This window comes from Nannobrachium achirus (genome assembly GCF_963921795.1).
Source record: "Nannobrachium achirus genome assembly, chromosome: 11".
Taxonomy (NCBI): Eukaryota; Metazoa; Chordata; class Actinopteri; order Myctophiformes; family Myctophidae; genus Nannobrachium; species Nannobrachium achirus.
In genome coordinates this window covers 4,001,945-4,018,769 of record NC_137820.1, presented here as the reverse complement: position 1 = coordinate 4,018,769, position 16,825 = coordinate 4,001,945, and the positions used below count along the sequence as shown (strand labels likewise).

The window sequence follows — 16,825 nt, the reverse complement described above, 5'->3', positions numbered from 1 at the left end:
GTCTTCAGACCACAGTAAATCACATGTGCTAAGGAGGGCTAAGGTAGAGGTCTGAAGAGGTGAGTCTTCAGACCACAGTAAATCACATGTGCTAAGGAGGGCTAAGGTAGAGGTCTGAAGAGGTGAGTCTTCAGACCACAGTAAATCACATGTGCTAAGGAGGGCTAAGGTAGAGGTCTGAAGAGGTGAGTCTTCAGACCACAGTAAATCACATGTGCTAAGGAGGGCTAAGGTAGAGGTCTGAAGAGGTGAGTCTTCAGACCACAGTAAATCACATGTGCTAAGGAGGGCTAAGGTAGAGGTCTGAAGAGGTGAGTCTTCAGACCACAGTAAATCACATGTGCTAAGGAGGGCTAAGGTAGAGGTCTGAAGAGGTGAGTCTTCAGACCACAGTAAATCACATGTGCTAAGGAGGGCTAAGGTAGAGGTCTGAAGAGGTGAGTCTTCAGACCACAGTAAATCACATGTGCTAAGGAGGGCTAAGGTAGAGGTCTGAAGAGGTGAGTCTTCAGACCACAGTAAATCACATGTGCTAAGGAGGGCTAAGGTAGAGGTCTGAAGAGGTGAGTCTTCAGACCACAGTAAATCACATGTGCTAAGGAGGGCTAAGGTAGAGGTCTGAAGAGGTGAGTCTTCAGACCACAGTAAATCACATGTGCTAAGGAGGGCTAAGGTAGAGGTCTGAAGAGGTGAGTCTTCAGACCACAGTAAATCACATGTGCTAAGGAGGGCTAAGGTAGAGGTCTGAAGAGGTGAGTCTTCAGACCACAGTAAATCACATGTGCTAAGGAGGGCTAAGGTAGTGGTCTGAAGAGGTGAGTCTTCAGACCACAGTGGAAGCTAGAGTTCTATTGCTGCATTCACACTGAGAGATGGTAATTCAATGTAATCTCTATGTACACCAGCTTTAAACATTTACAAGCTTTTTTTTCCAGCTTGGAAATTTTAAAAGCTGGTTTGCATAGAAATTACATTGGATTACCCAAGCCAACCATTAGCTTGGCTTTTCTGTATGTGAATGAGGCATAAGTGCAAGTTTAAGTTTATTCCACAGTTTGGGGGCCAGGAGGGCAAAGAGTCTAGGACCAGTGGTTTGTTGTCCTGGGGCTTTTAGACAGACAGACAGAAAAACAGACAGAAAGACAGACAGACCAGAGCTCTCTTGAAGGTGGTGGAGCCAGATGGAGAGACACCCCCACCTAGTGGGGAGGTGAGGAGTAACATCCAAGCCTGACATTGTGGTGTCAAGTTCTCCAGATGTCACTGCTAAACATCTGGCTGATAAAAGACACTCGAAAATCCAAGATGCCCCCGAAGGAGGCCTCCCAATATTCTTACACAGAAATGTGTGTAGTTAAAAGCTTTCATATCAGTGCAAATAGGACAAAATATGTAGATATATTTAGGTACGAGACAGAGCAATATTTTATATTATATAGTATAGTTAAGGCAGTGGTTCTCAACCTGTGGGTCCCCAAATTATTTTGTGCAATGTTGTTTTCTCAGATTCTCACTCAACAGTAAACACACCAACATAAACTTTAATTGTATAGCACATTTCTTGAGTGACAATTTAAGGACTTTTTAATACCTTTGAAATGACAAATAAAAAAATTGCCAAATTGACAAATATTAGAGGCAGAAATTGTGAAAATAGCCGATCTACATGCTCACAACGCAAGCATGTATTTTCACAATAGAACCGTGATATACAAAATGTAATGTCTCAACTCTTAGTGCTCGTCAGGGTGGGGGGGGGGGGGGGGGTCCCCAGTTAAAATATGATTATTTTGAGGGTCGTGGCCTGAACAGGTTGAGAACCATTGTGTTAAGGTGACCACTCACCTGACTGTCCAGGTTTTATATTATATTGTAGTATAGTTAAAGGAGTACTTCACCACTTTTCAACCTATCTTCATATAATTGGTCCTAACTAAAAAAAATGTTTTTTTCCCTCAGAGGAGGGTTGTGGGCAGTGTTGGGGAAGTTAAAGTTACATGTAACTGAGTTACATAACTAAGTTACATTTTGCTGTAACTTGCTGGTAACTGAGTTACATTCATATTTCTGTAACTCATCAAGTAACTGAGATACTTTTTGGATCATTTTTAGCTCAAGTTACAAGTTACAAGAAGTTACAAGCGAAGTTATAATTTTACGATCAAATGTCCTTAACAGATCATAATTTTCTTATTTGTTTAACTTTATTTTAGGAACACAGATGTTTACTAAAGAAAATGTCAACCTTTTTGAAATAAAATATAAAACTCAGTTAAGAGGCATATTTCTGCTGGCATGTGAATTTTTTTTGCAGGATATTATATTTTGTTTCATGTACACCAAACGTAAGTTACTTGAAATTGTATAAGTTATATTTCTCCAGGGGTATAACTTTAACTTGGTCAAGTTACTGCCATGGTGAGTTACTTGTAACTGTACAAGTTACGCTTTCAAAGTAACTTCCCCAACACTGGTTGTGGGCAGGTCAGATACCCATCGTCTTGTGACATCATCAATGGGAAATCCAAGCTAATAGAAAATGCAGGCTTTCTATTCCTGAAAAGTTGCAATGTTAAAGTGGAAGCTATTGTTCTCGCGATAATATATATATATATATATATATATATATATATATATATATATATATATATATATATATATATTTTTTTTTTTAGTTTTTTTGTTTAAATGATGATGTCACAAGACTATGGAATTCTGAACTTCCCACACTCTCTGGACAGAGTAGAAAGAAATTGTGCTATTTTATTATGAACATTAGTGAGGACCTATTATATGAAGATAAGGTTGAACAGTGGCAAAGTCCTCCTTTAAGGTGACCAGGCTCTCACCTGACTGTCCAGCCAGAGCTCGGTCCAGGCGTGCTGGTGTGAGGGCCTGAGGCTGCCGCTGGCCATGAGCTCCAGAGCCTGGTCGTAGCTGCCCTGCGCGGCCTGGGCGCTGCCCCCCAGCGCCAGGATGAAGCCCCAGCGGGACTGCCTCTGGCCGGGCAGCAGCCACACGCTCTCGGGCACCGGAGTCCAGATGAGATGCACCGAGCTGGGGGAGCCGCCCTCCACCTCAGGGCTCTTGGTTTCTCCGTGGAGGTGTCTGGTGTGGGATAGGGATGCAAATTATTGATTAATTAATTAACCTTATCGATCACACACACGCACACGCCTTAACCTTAAATTCCTTAACAACAATTAATCGATTTTAGATTAATTGCCAACATCCCTAGTGTGGGAGCAAAGTGGTAGGCTACTGAATCTTTAAATCCTTACACTGGCTCCCTGAAGGTAAAATAATTGATTCTAAATACTACTGGTTGGTCTGTAAAGCTTTGAATGGTTTGCACCAGCACTGCACTGCACTGTAATTACTTGCACAAGCAGAGCGCGCAATTACTGTAATCGGCTGAGTATGCACATGTCCCCCTTTTTTGAAGACCATATCCCTGAAATGGAGGGACATAGAGGTTTCGGGCAGACAGCGACCAGAGCGTTCGGTTCATAATAACGACGTCAGCCAGTTACCTTCCTCCTTTGTAATCCGGAGCCTTGTGGAAGTCGATGTCTCTGCTGTGCGGGTGGAAGGCGCTGACCAGGTCCACGGAGAGGGCGCCCTCCGCTGGCGAGGCGGCGTGGCGCACCAGCAGCACCTCCATCACCAGCAGGTGGCAGTAGTGTCTGTGAGCATAGAAGGACTGAGAGGCCGTGAGGCTGGCCGTGCTCAGGGTGTGAGTGAAGATACCTGTGAGTGGGAACAACACAAAGAAACATGTTATGGTGTCTGTAGTCTGGCGAGGTCAGACTGCTGACAGTGAAGATACCTGTGAGTGGGAACAACACAAAGAAACATGTTATGGTGTCTGTAGTCTGGCGAGGTCAGACTGCTGACAGTGAAGATACCTGTGAGTGGGAACAACACAAAGAAACATGTTATGGTGTCTGTAGTCTGGCATGGTCAGACTGTTGACTCCAACCAGAGCAGTGTAAGCAGAGTGGCGACACGCTTTGATCTCGAGGCAGACCGGAAGTGGCGTCGTATTTAGCCTGTTCTCATTCTTAGCGAGCCTCTGCTGCTCTTCAGCCCCGTCCGCCCCCATTATAACCCAGGCATTTTCACTCGCTGATAAGTAGACTAAATCACCTCTTTCCCACCCTTTCAACGCATTCAAGGGCCTCTCCAAGGTAGACAACTTTATTATAGGGGGGAAAAAAGACGTGATTTAGTCTACTTAACAGCGAGTGAAAATGCCTCGGTTATACCGGGGGCGGACGGGGCTGAAGAGCAGCAAAGGCTCGCTAAGAATGAGAACAGGCTCCAGTAAGCTAAGCTAAGCTAGCTTTCCACCATAGAGTAAATAATAAATACGCTTTCCACGCTTACAATGGGAGTCGACGTAAGTGTCGTAACTCTCTCTCTCAGGGGGTCTGACTCCAACCATCTGCAAATGCTCTCATCATACAGTCTGGGAGACAGAAGTTCTATCATGAGTATCTGGCATGAGAAGACATAAAGCTGAAGTGAAGCCTCCTCCTCACCTCTGTTTTGTTTTTACAGTCACGCACATTTATCCTAAAAAATGATCTAAGCTTGCTGATTAACAGAAATCATATTTTGAAATATATTTTCGTGAACGGAAATGCCAGCTTCGTGCCGGTCGCTCTCAAGCAATACAACGAGACTCATAGCGGACGCTTGCCAAGGCCTAATAGGATAACCTAGGACAACTGTTACCTTGCACTACTGGAACAAAAAGTTGTACTGACTCTGACCTCTAACATACTTTTCCCTGAGAGGGTTGCTGTGGCGTCTTGCTGTGGCTCCATTTATTGCTTAAAAAAAGGGGGAAAAAATACTTAAATATATTCTTGATTTATTTGCACCGACTTTGGTCACTTATTTTCAGGCCCTGCACTATTGGGTTGTGTTGGTTGAACTGAGTACTATTGCTGTGTTGATATGGCGGTGTGATACTTGTGTTGCATTGACTAGCATGCTATGTGCACTTTTTAGTTTGGCGCTTTTTGTTAAGTTGTGCTTTGAGTATAGCTGTGTGTGTGTGTGTGTGTGTGTGTGTGTGTGTGTGTGTGTGTGTGTGTGTGTGTGTGTGTGTGTGTGTGTGTGTGTGTGTTTGTGTGTGTGTGAGACGTGTCACTTATGAGCGTTGAATGTTTTGTGGTCACTTTATGTACATATTCTTCTTTTTTGCAATAGCTTTTCGACACTTTGTTTATATTCTTTTTTGTGCTTGCTCTTTGGACTGTACACTACAGTACTCTTTTTCTTTTTCCTACTTCATTGTAACTTGTAACCTTAAACTGCTGTGCTGTCTCTGGGCAACTGAATTTCCCCCGTGGGATAATAAAGGTATCTATCTATCTATCCATCTAGCTTACGTTACTCAGATTACAGGTCTAGTTCCAGACTCTATATAGCGTTCAGAGATTGTGGAATAGTTGTCTGGCTGCACAAGACTATGGTGTCTGAGGCGACATTGGGCCCTATCTTGCCTTACTCCTTATGCCTAGACTTTTTAGAATGTTTTACTAGTTTGAAGAACATTTTAAAACGAGTCCATTCCCGGGGATGTGCGCTCTCAAAGCAGGGCTGGACTGGGTGTCTGGGACTTAAATTCAGCCCATCTTGTCCCAGAAACCGTTCCACCACAACTGACACAAACCGAACATAGAAGATCTACAAGACCAGAGGGAGGGATCTAGCGGCCGTTGGCCTTTTTACGGAAGCTCCACAGAGACAAAGGTCTTTGGAGACATTCCCACCATTATGAAAGTCAGATGTAAACAAAACAAAATGTTAAATAAATTATCGAGCAATACAATTAAGCGATTTAGAGTAAAATCGCACCGCTCGGGAAAATCGCGCTCTTTCGAAAGATCATCATTTCGACCGGAGGGTTAGCGACTCACTCCACGGAGGTTAGGGTGAGGGTTAGAGTCGGGTGTCGAAAAGATGACATGTAGTAACAGCGACAAGCTCTCCACCGCTCGCGGTCAGATCTGCGCTGGACTTGAGATGAAAAGGGGGGGGATCAGATTAACGGCTATTAACGGGAATTCCCCTTCAACCTGGTCGTTAAGGACGTACCTGTGCGAGTGTCCAGGCTGTAGGCGTGTCGGACCCCCCCCTCCCCCTCCCCCTCCTCCTCCGCCCGCAGGGTCACAGCGAGGGGACAGGGCACGTCAGCGCGGTGGCAGCGCCCCCCCTGCCCGTTGTAGAGCCCCCCCGTGTGCATGACGGGGTGGTACACCCTCCAGCCCAGCTGGCCGTTGGCCAGAGGGGGCAGGAAACGGGGGTCCGGGGGCAGAGAGGCCGAGGTGAACACGTAGGGGTCCTCCTCCTCCGTCCCCTCCTCCTGGGGGTAAAGGGTGGGCCATATGGAAAAACACAATATCACGACATTTTTCCAAGCTGTATCACGGTTAGGGATGTGAAAAAAAATCGGAAATCGACGCGTCGATCGACTCACACTCACCGCGACTCAAAAAGTACGAGTCGAAAAATCGAAAAATATATATATTTTTTTATTTTTCAAAGGTTTTTCCCCCAAAAAAGGTTTTAATCGTTCAAAAACGTTATAAGCGTTAATGTTTTCCATGTGAGAGGACCGTGTGTGTGTGTGTGTGTGTGTGTGTGTGACTGTGTGTGTGTGTGTGTGTGAGTGTGTGTGTGTCTGTCTGTGTCGGAGACGAGTGCACGCCTGCATGTGTTGTGCATTCGCATGCATGCGGCGCTAGTCAGGTCCGCGGACTACTGGTTGAGAAACACTGTGGGACCGGGCTGATGTGCGCGTCATAGCAGTGCGCGCTGACTTGCCTGACTGTATCAACTCTATGGACTGGATGCTTTTGTTTACCTCCTGCCTCTGCATGCATGCTTGACACGAAAGCTCGCTTGTTAATGGCAGCGTCGCCGTCGTGTGCGATGATCGCAAAATACACGTTAATGCGACACACCCGTTGACTCGGTCGGGGAGAGAGCGAGTCAGACACTGCTCCACAAGCGAGGCAGAGACTGCTCCACATTTGATACACTAGCCTGGGGTGCGCCAGCCTGAGCGCCCCCACTACGTTCCATGGACGTTATCACTCCGCTTCTAGTCTAGACTCTGCTAACGCAAGGAAGAGCAATTATTTATTATACTTATTATTAGGGCTTTGATGCAAGTTCTGATGGGTGCAGCTGCATACGTTGTGTTAGTAATGCGCCGTTGTGCTCTCCTCTCAGCTGCTGCTTAGCGAAAAAAAAAGTGAAAAAAGTCGATCGACGCGTCGATTTTCGGCCGCGACGCGTCGATTCGCCAATAATGCGTCGATTAACATCCCTAATCACGGTACACGATTTTATCACCATTCTTCTTCACGTTGGTTTTTATGGTCATTTTTCAAGTTACTTGACAAAAACTAGACTCTCTGGGTTCCTTTTGGGAGGTCTAAATTGAACTTTACAAGTATGTAACTCTGACAGTATACAAATGAAACCAAATGGACCCGTAAGGGTCCATTTGGTTTCATTTGTATACTGTCAGAGTAAAGGGGAGACCTTGACATTTTAAAGTTTGAGAACTACTGATTTAGACCAAAATGCAGGTTTAAATTGAAATTATGCAATGAATCTCTGTATTAACGATTAAACAGGATTTCTTACAAGGCTCCCTCAATTGTATCACGATATATACGATACATCTGGAAAGGCATATCGTGGAGACATTGTATCGTCTCAACGATATTTATCCCCATATCACCCACCCCTACCTGGGGGGTCTCTGTGGATGCAGAAGGAGGAGTTGGGAGGTCCTGGGGGGTCTCCATGCGGGCGGGAGGAGGGGGTGGGACGTCCTGGGGGTCCTGGGGGTCCTCCATGGCGACGGGAGGAGCTGGGAGGCGGTGTCCACTTGTTTATGTGAGAGATGAGATGGTGACAGGTGTGGAAAGATGAGAGATCTGCAAACATAGAGGTGGAGTTGTTTTGGAGGTGGCCTCGTCACCCCACGCCGTCCTCGACTTAACAACCCATTCAGAACGGGTACACATTATTGTGTATCGTTATTTTATGCTTTAACTATTGAAAAATAGCAGATCTACAAGCTCGCAGCGCGGCACTATTTTGTTTTTAATCGTGAAAATTTGAATTTTGACCCGATTGATTCTAAAAGTGACGTTTGAATCATGTTTTTTTTTTGAAAAACCAAGGTTTCTATGTCAGCAATCTGGCCAGCCATCGTCAAAGAAAAGGTCCTTTTCACTTAAATGGAGCTCAGTTAGTCTGTTCTTGAGAGACTACCATGTCAGTGGTGCTCAAACCTTTTCATGTGAAGGACCCCCAAAATTATATGTATTTGGCCACGGACCCCCATCTCAAAATATTTAGTTCCAGGGACCCCCCCAGAAGCAAAATTTGAGTTACAAACGTTCGCTTTGAAAATACATATATTCAAAGATTTGCACACATTTTCATGACTTTTTCAAAAATAGCAGATCTACAAGCTCGCAGCGCGGCACTCGGTGCCGCGCTGCGAGCTTGTAGATCTGCTATTTTTCACTGGTTAAAGCATTCAATAATTCTAGGCCTAAATGGGTTAAATTAAACGTCCTCACTCTTATCGTGAGAAGGTTTTGTACCAGGAAGGGCATGGACCCCCAGGAGAGAAGGTTTTGTACCAGGGAGGGCATGGACCCCCAGGAGAGAAGGTTTTGTACCAGGGAGGGCATGGACCCCCAGGAGAGAAGGTTTTGTACCAGGGAGGGCATGGACCCCCAGGAGAGAAGGTTTTGTACCAGGGAGGGCATGGACCCCCAGGAGAGAAGGTTTTGTACCAGGGAGGGCATGGACCCCCCGGAGAGAAGGTTTTGTACCAGGGAGGGCATGGACCCCCAGGAGAGAAGGTTTTTGTACCAGGGAGGACATGGACCCTCAGAAGAGAAGGTTTTGTACCAGGGAGGGCATGGACCCCCCGGAGAGAAGGTTTTGTACCAGGGAGGACATGGACCCTCAGAAGAGAAGATTTTTGTACCAGGGAGGACATGGACCCTCAGAAGAGAAGGTTTTGTACCAGGAAGGGCATGGACCCTCAGAAGAGAAGGGTTGTGTGGCTCTCGGGAGGCGGCGTGGCACAGTGCCAAGGATTCATTGCTACGGTGGGCGTTGACACTAAGGCTTGCCCACCTGCCCCCGGGCAGGTGAATAAAACTTTGAGGCAGGAGGTGGAGTTTGCTTTCAGGTTGCCTGACCGGGCAAGTGCTCTTTTGAGAGAACGCAACAACCGTTTATAAACACAACACCAGATATCTGTCCTGAACGTGGCCTGAACGCTCTGTCTTCTGGTCTTCTCTTATGTCAAATAAGAGTAGGCCTACTGTTTACCTATGATGTGTATAATAAAACCAGTAAGACTCCCTAATCGGGAGATAAATGACCGTCAGGTCGCATACACAAACTTTGGAAAGCAATGGTCGCCAATCAGGAGGGAATATGGAAAATGGGACAGATCCATGTTGATGACATGACTTAAAGATACTGTGGACCGCTTTGCGTTATTTTAGGGCAAAATCTGTAGGAGCAGTGTCCAAAAATGTGTCTTGCAAGAATCGGCCTCATGGTGGCGCTAGAAGAGGTGAATGTGAGAAGTGAGGGGTTATGGTTTGGCAGCCAAGGAGTGTGTGTGCAAAGTTTGGCATGGATCGGGGCAACGGTGGCGGAGATATGAGTAGGGGAAAAGTGTGACGTGACGGACAGACTGACTGACGGACGGACGGACGGACGGACTTGACGGATTTACTTTGTGGGCAAGTGGGCATGACCTTTGGGCAAGTAGAACATGACAAGTGCCTCTGAGACCTCCATGCTATAGTATAGACTCTATAGAATGATTGTTCAGTAACAGGAGTCTCCCATCATCTCCACAGCTCTTTAATGAACCAAACATATCTACAACTTTCCAACATCCCATCATGCATTGCGCAGAAGGTGTGCGGCAGCTTCCGGCGCCGCAGCCAAGTGTGATCTACAAGCTCACAACGGTTGCATCTGCGACGCGACGTGAGCTTGTATGTCTGCTGTTACAGATAATGCTACAGTAAATCCTCGCGGAAACATGTGGATAGACCCTAAACCCTAACCCAGGGGATGGTTACATCCACACTTTGTTTTATTTCTGTATTTTAAATAGTGTTCTAGTTCTAATTTAGCTCATTAAGATTCATCACTCCCAATTATGTTTCCTAACTTAGGACATCCTGTATCCTCTCTCCTGATTGGATGAAACTGATGTCTGTTTATCACAGGAGAGGGGATGGGAGCCAGATGTTACTGGACTGACTTCAAACACTCTGGAATAAATCATTACTGTAACACAATGTAGGCTTTAACGCTTTAACAACAATAAGAACAACAACACAAACATATATAGAACATCCACATAAACACCTTTTACAATGACATGATTACAATAAAATACATTACTTTCTGGTGTCATTTGTACACCGTGTACTTTGAACAACTTTTACAACGTGCTAGCCTATATTTTAATCATCATTGATGTCACAAGATTCAGCATGATCATGCAGACTTTGAAGATAAAAAAAATAAGGTTATAATAAAATAATAATTATTTAAAATAAAAACAGTGTCATATCTCACACTCACCACGACACAGAGATCTGCAGAACGAGAAGACAGGCAAAATGTCTCATCTCTGAAAAGCAAGCAGACAATCAAACAAAAACAAACAAATAAAACCCATAAAGATGTATGACATTGTAGGCCTACTGCAGAATCAGATCATTGTGAATGTGATGCGTGCATTACCGTGCAGCGCAGATGTTTAGCGACCCTAAAGGTTCCTTGCTTTGACCACAAAACCACAGAGAAATGCAGGAATCCTCCCGATGACACCAGATCAGATGTTAAACGTTGTGAGTTATTATTAATCAGGTCAGAACATCCCATGTCTGTTCGATCTGCTGCGCTTTAGATCTCAGATCTAAAAGAAAATAAAACTTTAAAAAAGTTTAAAAGTCTCGGAACTCCGATTTGACGACTCTCTGTCTGTCTGTCTGTGTGTGTGTGTGTGTGTGTGTGTGTGTGTGTCTGTCTCTCTCTCTCGATGCGTTCGGTCTGTACGGCTTGCCAACAGAACAGATCTACAAGCTATCGACGCCGCGCGCCGCGACGCGTCGACGGTTTGTAGATCTGCTCAAGGCTGAGGGAAGAGGCGTTACCAAAAAAACCCGGCTAACTGGATCTCACTTCCGCGTGGAACGGATTCCACAGACCGCAACGTCAGTCTGTGTTAAAGTCTGGAACGGAACCAAATGGAACGGGTCGCTTGTAGTGTTGCCAGATTTTGTGATCAGCAATCAGCAAAACAAGTGCTTTAAAACAAGCGCTTTACACCTCCTAGATTGACCAGTGGCTCTCAACCTGTGTGTGGGTCGGGGCCCATTTCCTTTTATTTTTATTTTATTGCTATCATTTCAAAATATTACATAGCAGATGCAGATCTACAAGCTCACATTGCTCACATTGTGAGCTTGTAGATCAGGCACCACCTCTTTAAATAATAACTAAAACATTTGGAAGCAAAAAGTCCAAATAAGCTTCCCTTTAGAAACAAGCCCAATGTCAACCCCCCTTCTCTGCTCCCTCCATAGAGCCTCGCAGCGGAAGTGGTTTACTGGGGTCACTTAAAAATCGCCCATTCATTTTCCCCATAGACTTTTACAAAGATATTTATAACAATTATAAACTAAGGGTCATGTAAATGTAGTAGGCCTATATTAAATAGGCCTAATGTAATATTAAAATATGTTTTCACATAGGATCAAAGGTTGTATGGTCATGATTCACTGCCATCCTGTATGGCTTGGTTCGAGGCTTAACATAATTGTTTTACAATATTTTTGTAAAAGTCTATGGGGAAAATGAATGGGAGATTTTTAAAGTGACCCCAGTAAACCACTTCCGCTGCGATGCTCTATAGGCACCCAGTTTCTGCCCTGCAGTGCCTGCACGGTACAGTACAAAACACTGATGTTAGAGAGCTTGTAGATCAACTATTTTCACCAGCCTGTTTGTTTGTGAGCCAAAAGAGAAAAAAAATGTTGGCCTGTAATCACATTCCCAAAACAGGGAAGCCACGTTGAAAGTGTTAAATAAATGAATGTTTGTGTACAATGAAACGCTCATCAACATTATAACAAGTGATCACATGTACAGTAGATGGACGCGCATCGACCATAGACTGTAAAAAAAATATGGACGGTGCGAAGCCATTGGTTTTTATGCGGCGAAAATGGCGCTTTTTGACGTCCCTTGTATGGGTGTCGCCATCATTGTTTGAACCCCAGGAATCATTGGCTGCCAACGGTCACGTGCAACCGCAGGGATACATGGGAGAATGTGGTCGGAGACTCCCGAAATACAGCACACAAAGAAGAACACAGCCGGCTGGTATCAGTTAAGTTGTCCACGCCCCCCGCAACTATATCATCAATTTTAACATAAATCAAATCAAACCAACCTTTATTTATATAGCACATTTACATCAACCAGATTGAACCAAAGTGCTGTACAAGTATACATTTTAAAACAAGAAAAAAGGAAACAGCAATCAAAACAAAAGCAAAGAGAAATACCACATAACAGAGTAAATTGGAAATAAGAATAAGAAAATACATGGCTAAAATGGTCAAACTGTTAAAAGCAAGGGAGAAAAAATGAGTCTTTAATAGAGATTTAAAAACACTAAGGGACTGAGCACAGCGAATATTAAAAGGCAGGGAATTCCATAACTTGGGACCAGCAACAGCAAAAGCTAAATGGGACCATATTTGCACAAAACGCATATCGTGGTAATTGAAAGGCAGTTTTTCACTAGCGACAGGAACCATAAAGTATTTATGATGATGTTTATTAAGGTTAGAAAATCAAAGAGGAAAATGAATGGGGTCCAGTGGAGAAAACAATCTTTGTGGTACCTCGCGGGGGGGAAACAGCGCAACTAGCGGCCAGAGTTGTGGACAATAGGCCTATGCATGAACCTAGAAATGCAGTTCCTGCAGAAACGGCGTGGGCTCGCTGAAAACACGCACAACGTACATTATGTACAGTAGAAAATGTACACATCCCGAGTCCTCAGAGACGGACTTTGGATTCAGATCAAGCCCAAGCAGTAATATAAACAAAGACAGAATTCATTTTGCAGAGGAATCCACCCGGAAGCTATTTTTTAAAAATCTCAAAAAGTATAAAGAATAATCTACAAAAATTATAAAGATTTGACAAGAGAACAGAACAAGCAATAATAACTGCATAAAGCTGAAAAAGTTGAAGTTTTAACTAAGTTTCTAGCTCAAGGATGAATATAGAAGAATAAATAGATTGAGGACAACTACTGTGTGCTTGTGTTGACTATCTGGATTTAAGGTTACATTGAAACACTTGGAGGAGCAAATGCCCTCCCCTGATGATATGATGACCCAAATGACTCACATAGTGCTGCTTTAAAGTGCTCAATAGGTTAGCTGCTTCCGTTGGGCTTGTTTTCATGGAGCTGGTTGCTAATCTGGCGACTCTGCATGTGACCCTGTTGCCATGTCACACACCTGCAGTCAGCTGAGGATGGTGATGATTCACTGCTGACCACACGCACGCACGCACGCACGCACGCACACACAATGGTGTCCTGTCCTTATGGGTTTCCTGTGGAAATAAGCTTAGTCTTTTCTAGGATCTCCTTTTAGTAGACCTTGTACCAGTGAACTGTACCGTCATGAAACTGTACCTTTTCCTATGCAAACTTCTAATAAAGTCTTCAATCAATAAATCAAAACACACACAAACAAAATGTTTTAAACTGTTCCTCATTTTGCTTGGGGACGCCCTGGAAACCCCTCACAGCCCTCTTGGGGTCCCCAGACCACACTTTGAGAACCACCAGGTTAGAGTGTCAAAATTGGCCCTCATCTGGCCCTGTTAGGGCAACCACACTATTATCTACGTATTATTATATTTACACGTAGGCTCTATACAGACAGGAAGGAACTCCATATTTGGGCAGGGCTGACGTCATATTTGATGATTTGCACGTGGAGTCCGTTTGGCTTAAAAGCGACGACATGTTCCAACAGTTCAGGAGTCAGAAGCTGAAAGAAGAATTTGACAGAAAGACTGAGGCTGAAATCCAGCAGATGATCCAGGACAGACGCGTGAAGATTCAGGAGGTCAAACACTCGGTAGAGCTCAGCAAGAAGTATGCAGACATGGATATAGAGGCTGGTGTGCAGGTCTTCACTGCTCTGATCAGCTGTATTCAGAGAAGTCAGGCTGAGCTCATTGATGTGATTGAAGAGAAGAAGAAAACAGCAGAGAAACAGGCTGAAGGCTTCATCAAAGAGCTTCAACAAGAAATCACTCAGTTAGAGAAGATAATCTCTGAGCTGAAGCAGCTCTCACACACTGAAGACCACCGCCACCTCCTCCAGAACATCACATCCATCAACACCCCTCCACCCACCAAGGACTTGACAGAGATCCAATATCCAACTTCAAAGGTGAGGACAGCTGTGGCTCAGCTGAAGAAGACACTCAGTCAAGAGATGGAGAAGAAGCTGTGGGATGTTGAGCCGAGGAGTTTCCAGCGATATGCAGTTCGTGTTACTTTGGATCCTGATACAGCACATCCCAAACTCAACCTGTCTGACATCAAGTGCATGAAGGGACTGTACTGAAGAATCTCCCAAACAACAAAGAGAGATTCTCTCATTGTGTCAGTGTCTTAGGAATACAAAGCTTCTCCTCAGGATGTTTTTACTATGAGTTTCAGATTGGAGGGAAGACTGAATGCACAGAGATAGGAGTGGCCAGAGAGTCCATCAACAGGAAGGGACAACTCCGTCTGCTTCCCAGTGACGGTTACTGGAATATAGTGTTGAGGAATGGACCTAAGCGCAATGCTTTTGCTTGCCCTTCTGTCTTCCTCCCTGAACGAGAGGTCCAGAAAGTGGGAGTGTTTGTGGATTATGAGGAGGGTCTGGTCTCCTTTTATGACGTGGAGTCCAGAGTTCACCTCTACTCTTACACTGGCTGCACCTTCACTGAGAGACTCTACCCATTCTTCCGTCCATATATGAACCTTAATGGTACAAACTCTGCCCCTTTGATCATCTCTCCTGTCAATCACACTGATTAGAGCAGGGATGTCAAACTCTAATACACAGTGGGCCACAATCTTTAAAAATGGTACAAGTCAAGGGCTGGACTGGTACAACGTTTAAAACGTATTGAAATGATTGCACATATTGAACCATGGACCTAACACAGCCATATTATTGCACAAACATTAATCATTACTTTAATCAAGTAAAACATAAAATCATTTTCTTATGTCAGTAATTTCAAGTGATAACGACATGCAAACAGCAAAATAAATAATTTCCTTCAAAAATCTAATATGTCACTCTGGAATTTGGTCATTTTAGGGGCAAGGCCACTTGGCCTTTGGTGCTTTGCATTTTTTGAGGGCACAAAGGCCAAACGCCAGGGCAGGAAGGCCATCAAATAAAACAAGATTTTAGTAAAAAAAAAAAAAAAAGTTAGACCAAGGCACTCTTGAGGGACAGTTAAAAAGCCTTTATTTTGGGGCTAATGCATGGCAAGACATATAAAAAAAGCAAACCTCGGTTCGAAGTGAAGCGGTGAATCTTAGTATAGAATTGTCTGGAGAGCCGGTATGACAGCCGGTATAATAGGTTTTTAAAAAATATATAAAAAATCCTGCTTGCTGGTCTCTTAGTTGTTTGTCAACTGCATCCCTCTATAATTATTTCAGTTTCTGTTATCTTTGTGGCCTACTACATTTTTCAACTTCTGCTCGATTTTCAATGTATTTACTCTTGTCTGCCTTAATGCTCCTTTTTACCATTCTGTTAGCATCTGTATATTCTTATTGTGCCTTTACTTTTGCTCTTATGCGGCTATTTGTCATTGCTGCAATAGGTGAGACCTATTGCATGTACAAGACAGATAAAACCTGAAGGCCAAATTATCATGTGAAGCTTGACCAATCCTCAAAGTATCCATTCATCTGACCGGGAGGGACACCGCACACATATTCTGGACGTACAGGACAGATAAAGCCTATTCATTCTGAACTGAAAGGACCATATATGGACATGGGACACACATTTTGCTTTTTGAAAAAGCCTATTCATTCTGGACTGATATTTTGCACGTACGGGACAGGAAAAACCTGTTCATTCTGGCCTGGAGTGACCATATATGGACATGAGGTGACATACATTGTGTTTTTGAAAAACCCTGTTCATTCTGGACTGAGATCACCATATATGGTAATTAAACTGACATTCTGTTTTTGAAAAAGCCTGTTCATTCTGGACTAAAATGACCATATATGGGCGTGATACACACAAAGCCACTCATAGGAAGCGGTTTTCACCGCTTCAAAAAGCACCTACGCGTTGCAGCACAATGCCTTGGGGTGACTAAGCAAAACAGTCCAACCCAACAAACATGGCTTTTATAGGAAACAGGATATGACATCACAAGATCATATACAGGTTGACTGGGAGGCTAACACCATGCCAGGACAAAATGTAGACTTATACATATGAAAACCTACCAAAACCACTTTAAAACACCAAAAAAAGAAACCCAAGAAATACACAAAAGGACAGTTTGTAGGTACTCGTGAAAGAATCATTTTACAATAACTGCAAATCCCTTAACAGACCAAACAATTATGAAAAAGGCGAATAATCTATTTCCTCGTTGAGGCCTGGAA

At 44.0% G+C, this 16,825-nt stretch overlaps 1 protein-coding gene across 2 annotated transcripts in view; it reads right to left on the bottom strand.

The window, feature by feature from the left end:
- Nucleotides 1-11,054, bottom strand: part of pgghg (protein-glucosylgalactosylhydroxylysine glucosidase) — a 38,683-nt gene extending 27,629 nt beyond the window's left edge. Inside the window, exons 1-6 of one of the 2 annotated variants that reach the window (XM_080736808.1) lie at nt 10,831-11,054; nt 10,669-10,717; nt 7,779-7,967; nt 6,112-6,379; nt 3,534-3,750; nt 2,850-3,108 (exon numbers count right to left, since the gene is read on the bottom strand). In XM_080736808.1, coding sequence (XP_080592934.1) covers nt 2,850-3,108; nt 3,534-3,750; nt 6,112-6,379; nt 7,779-7,886 — 852 coding nt within the window. In that variant the 5' untranslated portion in view covers nt 7,887-7,967; nt 10,669-10,717; nt 10,831-11,054. The remainder of the gene's footprint in view (nt 1-2,849; nt 3,109-3,533; nt 3,751-6,111; nt 6,380-7,778; nt 7,968-10,668; nt 10,718-10,830) is intronic. The other variant, XM_080736807.1, reaches the window with a different exon arrangement.
- Nucleotides 11,055-16,825: the final 5,771 nt, after the last annotated feature.